This window comes from Crocodylus porosus, unplaced genomic scaffold, assembly GCF_001723895.1.
Source record: "Crocodylus porosus isolate Cpor-Errol unplaced genomic scaffold, CroPor_comp1, whole genome shotgun sequence".
In the NCBI taxonomy this organism is placed as follows: domain Eukaryota; kingdom Metazoa; phylum Chordata; order Crocodylia; family Crocodylidae; genus Crocodylus; species Crocodylus porosus.
The window spans coordinates 39,840,469-39,851,460 of record NW_017728886.1 but is presented as its reverse complement, the minus strand read 5'-3'; the positions used below and the strand labels follow the sequence as shown (position 1 = coordinate 39,851,460).

The 10,992-nt window shown below is 44.0% G+C and overlaps 1 protein-coding gene across 4 annotated transcripts in view; it reads right to left on the bottom strand.

Moving 5' to 3' along the window:
- STEAP2 (STEAP2 metalloreductase) overlaps positions 1 to 4,596 on the bottom strand; it is a 24,239-nt gene extending 19,643 nt beyond the window's left edge. For 2 of the 4 annotated variants that reach the window (XM_019532953.1, XM_019532946.1), the window contains exons 1-2: positions 4,213 to 4,592; positions 1,504 to 2,026 (exon numbers count right to left, since the gene is read on the bottom strand). In XM_019532953.1, coding sequence (XP_019388498.1) covers positions 1,504 to 1,995 — 492 coding nt within the window. In that variant the 5' untranslated portion in view covers positions 1,996 to 2,026; positions 4,213 to 4,592. Of the gene's footprint in view, positions 1 to 1,503; positions 2,027 to 4,212 lie in introns of all 4 variants that reach the window. The other 2 variants (XM_019532928.1, XM_019532937.1) reach the window with 2 other exon arrangements.
- Positions 4,597 to 10,992: the final 6,396 nt, after the last annotated feature.

Sequence of the window (10,992 nt, the reverse complement as noted above, 5' to 3'; positions counted from 1 at the left end):
CCAGAAAAGTGGAGGTGTACCAATACATTGGTGTCATATCAGATCGGCACCGATATAAAGAAAACTGTCTGTACTGGAAATTGGCCTGAGATGGCCGATAATTTGGCCAATAAGTGACTTGTCCATGCATAGCACGTAGGCGGTGAGGAACATTGCTGGGCAACTTGGAGAGCTGCATGCAGCTGGTAAGTCTGGTGTGGTAGAAGGGGAGGGGGCAGGGAGCAGATCAAGGTGGTGAGGGGAAAGCAAATCGAACAAAAAAGAAAAATGACAAGTTAATTAGACACACTGCCCCACGAGGCAAGTGCTGCCCAGATGGGCTGGGGTGGGTGGCTCCCACTGTTGCATGCCACTTGTGCAAGAGCTACTTGTCCAGTGGCTTGTCCAGGAGGGTACTGGGGAGGAGGGGCCATGTGACCCCCATCTGCATGGGGTGGGCTGGGACCAGGGCTGTGCCAAGGTCTTCCCAGAGGGGTGGGCCTGAGCATGGGGTGGGTGGCAGCGGTGCTGGGAAGAGGGCTGGGGGCGCTACAGCAAATTTTGGGGTGGCTGTAGCCTCCCCCCACCATAGCCCCCTCACAGTGCTGCCACTACCAGCCCTGCATGCAGCCCTGCCCCACCAGAAAAAGCCTGCCTCGTCCAACCTGGCGCAGATCCAGGGGCACACCCCCCACCCCACCCTCTCCTGGACAAGCATCAGATGAGCTGCCAGACCAGCGGCTCCTGCATGAGTGGCACACAGCGGTGGGAGCTGCTCTCCCCTCCCCAAAGCTAAAGCTTTATCCTGTGCCCACCCCACCCTGGCTGGGCAGCGCTTGCCGCAGGCCCTGCCCCACTCCTCCCTCACTGTGGGGGCCTTGATCTGTGACCCCACACCCATTCCCTCTCCCTTCTCTTTCCACCCCAGACTTAACAGCTGCAGGCAGCTCTTCAAGCTGCCAGGCTGATATCAGCTGATATGCCTCCTTAAAAGTTGGCTATCAGTATTGGCCCCAAAAATCTGTACCAATTCACCCCCAAGAAAAGCAAAGCAAATTTAAAGCTGCTCCACTTTATGGAGGAGTGTTTTGAGGTTTGTTGGAGGCACATAAAGTATATATTGAGCAAGAAGTGCTCAAGCCATCTTGGATCAGAAAATAGTCACATATAGCTGTATTTGCCTCCTTCCTTTCCATTAACTGGGTGGACTTGGAGCAGCCCAGAAGGCGTCAGTAATTTCTAATTTTAAACAATTTGTTTCCAATTACATTTCCACTTATATCCCAAGACCTGGAGTCAAGCTTTCAAATTTCTGCACCTTTTTTGCAAAAGTTGATGGCATCACTAAAATTTAAACAAAAGTATTTGGGAAATACAGCTTTTATCCTTGTTTAAGTGTTAGGAAACACAAAGAAAAGAAATGTTTGGGAAGAGGACATTAAGTGCTAGTTCTGCTTCTTGGCATCAGGGAGCTATGATCTTATCCTGCATACACATCATACGAAGGCAAAACACAAACTGTACCTGTCTGCTGGCATCCTTGGGTCCTAACTGTAGTGCCCAGGCTGACACTACATTAAATCCTTTGACAATGAAGGAATCTGGAAAAAGTGATGCCAAATACTCTGCATTGGATTCTGGATACTGATCTACCCTTGTATTGTTGCTAACATCAACAAGAATTTTACCAACAAGTAGATGCTTCAGGTCCCATAAAGAGGCATAATGCTCTCTGTGTATGGCAAGAAAAATTATGTTAGTTTTGGCTACTGCATCTTCATGGTGAGTGACATCAACCACATGTGGAAAGAACTCAGCAGCAAATTTGGGGTTTCTGCTTCCTATGACCACATGGTATCCACATCTGATAAGCCGAATTGTCAGGGACTTGGAAAAGTCTCCACTTCCAATTATGCCTACAGGGATCTTACTGGCATCCTTGATACCATTGACACCATTAGGTAAGAAGGTTTCATTGCGGTTCTTGGGGCTTCCCATCATTGAGATCGATTCCATATTTCCAAGACACCAAGCCTACAATGATTTCCTTTGAAAGAAAACAAAAACACACAGCATTATACATTTTTGCAACATGCTACGATTATTAAAACAGCCCTCAAAGCAAAATTCAGTGGGTCTAATTAACTTTTCATTTTCTTTTTTGTTCAATTTGCTTTCCTTTATACAGAATGTACTAATTAAACTTATTCTGTATTATGTCAGTAATACAACCCAAAACACAACATGCTGTAGTTGCTTAACTAATATAACTGCAGACAAAAATATCAGAGGAGGGAAAATTAAAACAGAAGGCAAGAAAGTAAATATGTATTTCCAAATATATTTGAAATGCAATAGGAGTCAATGAGGCAGAGAGATATGGATGCTATTTCAGGTGCTGTTTTGCTAACAGCTATGAAATTTTGTAGAGAATTGGAGGAAGCTGATGCTTAATGATCAGAGGGGAGAGGAGAAGTATAAGGTAATGAGCTAGACCCTGCTCTTGTTTATACAATATAGTCTCAGTTTCATTGGGATAAATTTTAGGTCACTTCATTAGCTTTGCCTTTGAAACTGCTTTAAGGGCCCAGTTAAGGGGATCCATATTTAAAACTATGAATGTAACCATTATGTACTTCAGTTACCCTATTTGTAAAATTGAGGTAATAATTCTTTCCCAACCTTGTGGGATCAGTGTCATAAGAACTATGGTCAAAGCTCCATATAGAGTATTTTATTTGCTATTATTTGGATTATAATGTTTGTTCAGAAACCTTCCAATAGCCCAAATCTTGAATGCTATCTCCAGAGATCTAGTGTTAAAGTGAAACAGCTAGTTTGGAAGGCCCAGTTGTTGTGTCATTGGGCACTTATACATAATGGACTTCTACTCCAGTGTGTTCTAATTAGCACATGCTGCAGCAGATTTGATTAGTTGCCTCTGCTGGAGTATACTAATTAGCACGCTCCAGCAGCCTCCACATCATATGTATTCAGCATCCCCACATTTCAAATTGACACCGGGGGTGTGCTTTAACTAAAGCTTGTTGAATGAGCTTTAGTTAAAGCACCCCTGCTGCCATTTTGAAGCAAGGGATGCTGAATATACATGATGCTGTGGGCACTTACAAAACACAAAGATTGCTACAAGACAAATAAGCTCCCTCCCTTCCCTGTTTTGTGTATTCAAGTCACTCTCTTATTTGGTAGCCTGCATTGTTCATGTTGTTTCCTAGCATTTGGCAAAGTGAACTTTTGCTCACAAAAGCTTATGTATCCCTGAATCAGCTGGTCTATAAGGTATACCTCTCCCATGCCTTCCACTTCATTTCAGGCTAACACCGGTAATCCTTTCTCTGTAAATAAGATTCATTACTCATTGTACAAACACAGAAAAAAAGGTCTTTGCCCCCACAGAGCTTACAAAAACCAAGTAATGCTACAATTTGTAAGTGCAGAATATATGACTTATCAGACTGTCATAGCTTTCTAACAAAGCGTGAAATCCAACTAGTCCTCTAGCAGCTTAGCTGTGTAAAGAATCCTATCACATGAATACTGAAGAGGTTAAACAGTCCTTTATCAGAAAGGCAGAGATAATTTCTCTCTTGTACCATGTACAAGCTATTCTTTATAGCTCAGACTCTGCTGTGATAAGTATATATTCAAAAATAGTACTAGACTTATTGATCTAAACAGAACAGCTCAGTTGTGGTAAGTTTTACTGTCTGAAGTCAGAGTCTTCAAACTGTAAAACCAGATAGAGAACTCCAAAACTGGTCTTGGTCCTGGGTGCATGCCAAGTTAAGAACTTAACAGCAGTACCTGTAGGTCAAATGCATCCACATGACTGACTGTTAATAAGTCTGGGAACAATACTTCATCACTTAATACTTTCAAGCCTAGCCAAAAATAAATAAATAAATAAATAAAATGACCTTTTACTAATGATGTTTAACTTGCCCTAAGCAAGTAGACGAGCAGTATTTGCAAAGGTTGCCCAAAGAATTAGAAAATTGCAGCTCACTGCATTACTTTTTCACTCAACACTGCAAAAAATGAAAGATTCTTTCAGCTGAAGCAAATCTATATTGACTCTGAACATTATTTTTGGTCAAGTTTTTTTTCAGTAGTGCTAAATATCATGTGAGAATTACCAAAAAGTAATCAAGAAAAGTCACTGTTTGTAACACTGACCAAGAAATTCTAGCAGAACAACAAAAACCGAATTACCCCATAGCTCAGCGGTTCTCAAGCATTGTCACTGTGGCAGAATCCAGGTAAAACTGCCCTGCACACACTCCTGCTGTTTCAGGGCTCCTCTGATCTACCTCAGATAGCTGGAGCTGGCTCAGCTGTAGCTCTTCCCAGTCTAGCTCCTCTTATGTTCTCCCAGAAACAGAGGCATGAAGGACAGTTTCAGCTACGTACCTCTTTCTGGATGAAGGATAGCGTGAGCCAGACTGGGAGCTGCACAGCATGAGATTGCACCTGCCTACTTCAGGCTGATCAGAGTGGGGATGTGAAAGGTTAAATGATTGTTTAACCGATAAACCCAGTTACTGTTTAGCACAGGGTGGAATACAATCTGGCAGGGAAGGTAAGCCAGGCAGTGCCCCAGCATGTGACAAGGCTGGCAAGAGGGAGGAAGGAACAAAGAGAAGGGAAAGGGGAAGGGGTGGACTAATACTCATAACCTATGAGATTAAAGAAGGAAACAGTAGGCAGCTTAATGACTTGTTAATTAAGCCATTAGCCACTCTTCACAGGTGCTCCCTTTCAGGGTGGGTTGAGTCTGGCTGGGTTGCCACAGCCTCCTCCCGCACCTCACATCTATAAGACTTGGAAAGAGGCTCTGGCCTGGAGGAGCCCAGGTGGGTGTGGAGCTGCTTTCCTGGTAGTATTTTGTTCACGTATCCAGACAGAGTTTTGCTGGTTGGCATCCACAGGCTTCCTTGACTCTTTCAGGGGGCATTGGGTGCTGGCTGGTGTGCTCTGTTCGGTGTCCCCTTCTAATGATGTAGGTCTTAACCCATGACCTCACTCCCAGTCCTTTTTTCTGTTGTCCCATGTATTTAGTTGATGTGTCCTCACTGGGCTCCCTTAGTAAGGGAGGCTTATAGTTTCTGTGATGGACCTAGTCCCATGACCTTCCCATGGCACATCAAATAGGCCTCCCCCTACCCCACCAAAAGGGCCCAGGGACTGGCTCCCAGCAGTAGCTGTGTTATTAGTTAACCATTTAACCAATATAATTAAAGGAGGTTAAACAGGTAATTTTTTAAAATAATAATTTACAGCCCTAGATCACAGCCCTAAAGCAGGAGGAACATGCACATGTGCCACAGCCCTTCCTGACCTGGGTGTGCAGCAGGACTGGGGCAGTTTTATTTGCAGGCAGGAACCTCCCAGTTGAGAAGCACCAAAGTAAACTGAGGCAGCACCAGCGGTGTTTCTCCTCTGGGGATACTGCCACATTAAAGATGTGGTGGGAGGGTGCCATGACTCTAAAAAGGTTGAGAGCAACTGCCCTAGCTCTTCAGCCCTTCCCTCTCTCACTTTTCCTTCCTCTTTCAATAAAAAATATCTCGCTAGAATAGGGGTTGGCAACATTTTTGGGCAGGGTGCCAAAAGCACCTGCAACCTCAGCTTGTAAGATGTTGTGCAGGGGTGGAAAGCAGAAGAGCTTCAAGGGGCCCAATCCTTATCGTGGCAGTGCAGCCCTAGCCCTTTCCCTGAGGCATGCATGCCAAGCAAAACGCCTCTGCATGCCATGTTCTGGCACATGTGCCAGGGGTTACCTACCCCGGCCTAGAAGCTTCTTAAGTTTTCCTCTGCCAGGCGGTTACAAATTTAAAGAAAAAGAAAGCACTTCATGAAGACTCCAGTGTTGTCTACTGCTGAGACTCAGCTCTTATCTGCCTGCCTGCCCAAAATCCTGGCAGCTTAGCTTTCCTCACCTGCATCGGTTTTTATGTTATTAATTGTTAAGGAATAGATAACAATTTAAATGGAGAGCAACCTTTGGATGCCTCTTTCATTTTTTATATATCATACAACTATCTGTGCTCAGTCCCATGCAATACTTGGTCCTGGTGAACCTTGTTTCTGTCCTCCCCCCACAGGAGTTCACAGGGCCAGACAACTCTCCCCCTTACTCCCCCCACCAAGCAGTTGTTGCAGGGCCAGATCTTCCCTCTCAATGGTTTCCCCAGGCTTGTTAGCCCAAATGATCCCCAAAATCACAAGTGGTCTGTGCACCAGAACACTCGAGGATCCATTTCTTCATGGGAGCACCTCTCCCTAGCTCTGCATAAGCCGGTCTACCAAGTTCTCCCTCAAGATAGGCTTATGTGGCCCTAGAGCCCACCCCTTCTGGCCAGCGTGGCCTGGCCTTAAAAGGCACAGTTCCTATCTTCCTCATACTCTGTAACTTCTTCCATTACAAATTTATACCTTTTTTCCATTTAAATAAGCAACTTTTAACAAGAATAGCAAATAATTATAAATCCAGACAAATGACCAGCTTTACCACTCGTCCAGAACAGGACATTTACTTAGTAAGACAAATCTTTCCAGTTCAATTATTATATTTAAAAAATGTAAACTTATGTCCCTATGCATTAGGACACCATTCAATGGATTGTTTCTTTTCTCTAAGGCTGCACTGAGAGAAAATCATTGCTTTGACAGCTATGTGACATTTAAACTCTGTTAGAACAAGCTGGGTAGGCCAACCATTTCTTCTATGCTGTTTACCTAGGCAGGATCAACCACAGAATCTCAAAGAGCAATGACATTTAAAGACAAAAAACCCCAGTGTTGTCCTTTTTTTTTTTTATTCCAGTGTTATCGGAGGCGATTAAAAGGTTTAAGTTTTGGCAAGCTATAATATACATATTGAAAATTTAAAAAAAAAAGTGTGGGGCCTCTTAGATTTGACATCTTTTAAGTGGGCCACTCAGGACAAAGATTTTCTTACAAAGTCAATCATGTTGCTCCAATTCACTAAATTACTCAAGTGGCTGACATGAGGACTGCCCTAGGATCAGCAGAACTAATAAGTATGGTGATTTTTGTTGTAGAACACTCTCAGTAATTTACTGTTCTCATTTCCAGCCTATTTTCTGGTGGATGATGGTGGCTCAGTTTTACTGTCTCTGTTAACCTTGGAATTCAGCACTGACAAGTTGTAGCCCATTGTGAAGAACCAATATTTTTAGAACTTCAAAAAAGATAATATCCTTATAGGAGTATTTTACTTGAGAGTATATTTTCTGCAATTGGAAAAATATACCTCTCCTTCCTTATTGCTTTCAGAAAAGGAACCAAGAGAACACACCACTCTGTTGGCCTCGCTGTTATACCATTCTTCCTTAGCTTGCCCAGTTTTCTCACCGCATCAGGAAACATGAGCAGTGGCAAAATCTAGGCCAGGGGTCAGCAACCTCTTTGGGTGGAGTGCCAAAAACACCTGCAATTTCAACTTGTAAGATGTTGGTGTGCCAGAGATGGATGGTAGGGGAGTTGCGAGGGGTCCAATCCTTGTTGTGCCAGCACAGCTCCGGCCCCTTTTCCAAGGTGTGCATTCCAAGCAAAATGCCTTTGCATTCCACGTGTGCCGGGGGTTGCCTACCCCTAGTCTAGGCCATCCTGTTTACAGAAGCTCAACCCTCCTCTTTCAATCAACTCTGCATCCCTTCATGCTCCATTTTTTTAAATCAGTTCTTACTCCCAGTTTGTTCAAATCTTTCCTGGATATGTTTTTCGACCTTGAGCTCAGTCTCTCTCTTTTCTTCTTCTTCATCCCACTTTTTTCTGTATTTCCATCTTTACTATGAAGGATATACCTTAGGAATTTTCATTGGACCTTCCTGGCTTTCTCAATGTTTTTCACACCCAGCAGGTCACTGGTCTCTTATTTTCTGTGTCTAAGTGAAATGCCCAACATTTTTAGCATCTTCATTCACTCATATGCCTTCTCATACTTTCTTAGCAAAATCACCCAAGTTTCCATTCCATCTCACCACTATGAGAAGGGAAGGAAGATTTTTATCTTCAGCTACTTTGGAATCTTTTTTGCAATGTCACACACACTTCTTTCCACTTCCATCCTATTTTAAGCCTCTCTCTTTCTACCACAGTTGTCTTTGTCAGTTAATGTAGATCCCAAGTACATGATGTCTGTACCTGACATAGGTCCTATCCTTTACTACTATGTCTTTCCATCTATCTCCACAAGCCACAATAACTTCTATTTTTCTGATGATTATTTTTAGGCCACTTTTCTCTAGATGCCTCCATCAATCTATATATCTTATCTATAATGCCGTCAAGTTCCACACTGGTTAGTCAACTGATACCTGAAAGCTTGTCCAACAGCTCTCCCAAATATACAGTTAGTCCAATAAAAGATAACATCGAAATGCCTTACCTCTTGATATTTCCTAGACCATTGTTGCTTCAACTTTCAACTCTTACTATTCCAAGGTAAAGAAAGTGATTTTTTATGGGAATATCCAGTTAAAATACAGGCAGTCCTCTACTTACAACATTTCGAGTTATAATGTTTCACACTTACAACGTTTATAAATTGACACCCTGTTTCAACTTTATGACATCAGTTTTGACTTTATAATGCTTGATCCAATGCGATACCAAGTTCACTGCATTGTTCCTTTCCCTGGAGAACATCTGTCGAAAACTCCTTGGACGCTTTCTTTAAGAAAGCAGGCAAGACTCCAGAAAAACCTGCAGCCAAGACTCCTGAGAAGACTCCAGCCAAGAACCCTTCAAAAAGTCCAACCAGGAACCTTTCAAAAAGTCCAAAGTCACCTCAAAGAAGTCCTTCCAAATCAATATGATTGCTATTTACAATATAAATGAGTTAATGGAGCTATATTACTCATCTATAATTGATCAAGTACAGAATTCTCGGGTATTTTTGGTGAAAATAGGGTATTGGGCCTTTGTTCAGGAACCAATCCCCCATTTATAACATTGTTTCTTATGAGAAAATTGGTTCTGAGTTACAATGTTTTGACTTAAGATGCAGTTTTTAGGAACCAATTGTGTTGTAAGTTCGAGGATTGCCTGTATCAACAATGGCTCATTAAATTTTATGACCAGCATTCTCTGCTCTGGGAATGAAATATGGTACTTTAGGCCGGAGTATGAGACAGATCATGTATGCAACTGTAACAAGAGGGGCATCCTAGGGTCCCAGTGCTCTCCCCTAATTGTCCTCTGTACCATGCCAAGCTGCCTACAAGCACCCTCGAATCTCGCCTGCCACGTCTTGGTCTTATATATATTAAAGGGAGGTTGCCTTTCATCCTCTTGGCCACGGTTCTCCTGTTATCCCTTGTCCTGTTTCTATAATGGGTGTTCTGTGTACCCCGGCCTTATGGGTTATGCGTGGCTCCAACCACCCCTGTACCATGCCCCAAGCCTCGCTGATGTACCGGACATTCTTCGGTCTCTCTTGTTGCGCCTCACTGGGCGCTCGGGCTCTCTGGAGCCCCTGTCTCTCTTGCTGCCTTACTAGACACTCGGAGTTGGCACACCCCGATACTAAGCCTGCTCTGGCACTCGGAGTTGGCATGCTCCTGATAGCGCCTTTGGCGCTCAGGGTCGGCACACTCAAATACTGCGCCCTTCCTTGCACTTGGGGTCAGCACCCTCCCAATGTTGCCTTTCCAACTTTCGGCGGTCGCTGCCCTCCTTCTCTGGGGCTGGGTTTCCCACTCTGCTGCGGGTCCCCTATGAGGCCTCCTCCAACCCCTAATAGCCTCACCCAAACCTCCAGTGAAATAGCAAACAAAATGCAAGCCCCTGGGCTACAACATAAATCTAAGCCATCTGGCTCCAACCTTCTTCTTGCCACACCAGAGTTGCTCCATCCGATCCCAATCCCAGGCTGTTCCTGCAGTTTGGCTTCTACTCATTACACACTTAGGCTGAGCTCCTTCTCCCTTGGCAGCCCACAGCCAACTACTTGCCCGGCCTCTGCCCTGGGGTTTAAATGAGAGCCAGCCCTGTCCCTTCCGGTCAGCTGACCACTGGTAGGTGTGGGTCACTGGCTCCCTCTAGTTGCCTCAGCAACCAGCACCTGAGGAGTTATTCCAACTCTCCTTAGTTATCCCAACTCACCTTAGTGCCCGGCTACAGCAACAGATGTGATATTAACACTGTGGGCTTCAGAGGCTGTGTACAGATGTTTATTTCTACCAGGAGAAATTTCTTCCACTAAAAAAATGGCCTGGAAGCTGGGCTGTATAAATGTTTCTCCACCCCTATGACTGGAGAGCTTCACAGGTAAGCTCTCCAGCCAGAGACATGAAGGCTGCTCCTTGGGCCACCTCCACCCTGTCCTCTCCCCTGCTTGAGAAGGGGACAGGCTGTCAAGTGGCACTTGGCCACTGCTGAAAAGAAGCAGCTACCATAGACATCTGGGAAGGGTTCCCACCCTGAGTAAATAAACCCCCATTTGCCAATTAGTTGATTGGCTGGGGGAGTGGGGAAATTCTTCCATGGTGATAACCTTCCTGACTCTACCCCTGCAGAAGAACCCTACTCCTTGCACTCCTATGAGATGACTCAGAAGAGCACAGGGAGAGACCGGGACCACTCAGCTGCTGTGACAATGTATTTACAATGTTGTTCTTATGCCTTCTTTTTCTGAGGACTTCAAAAACAGAAGACTACAACAAGCCCAGGAAAACTAGTATGCAGGGTATTTTGGGAAGATAATCTAACGGATAAGGAGTGCAGGAGAGCTGGCAGTTACTAAAAGAAATTATATTAAATACACAATAGCCAAATACTCCATGCAAGGAAAAGATAGGAAACATAATAAAAGACCATTATATTATGGTCCATCAGGAGCTATTTAATAACCTGAAAAATCAAAAAGAAATTGTACTAAAAAGGGGGAACAAGGGCACATAAGTAATGATGAGTATAAAAAGATGAAAAGCACATAGGGATAAAATCAGAAAGCCTATGCACAAA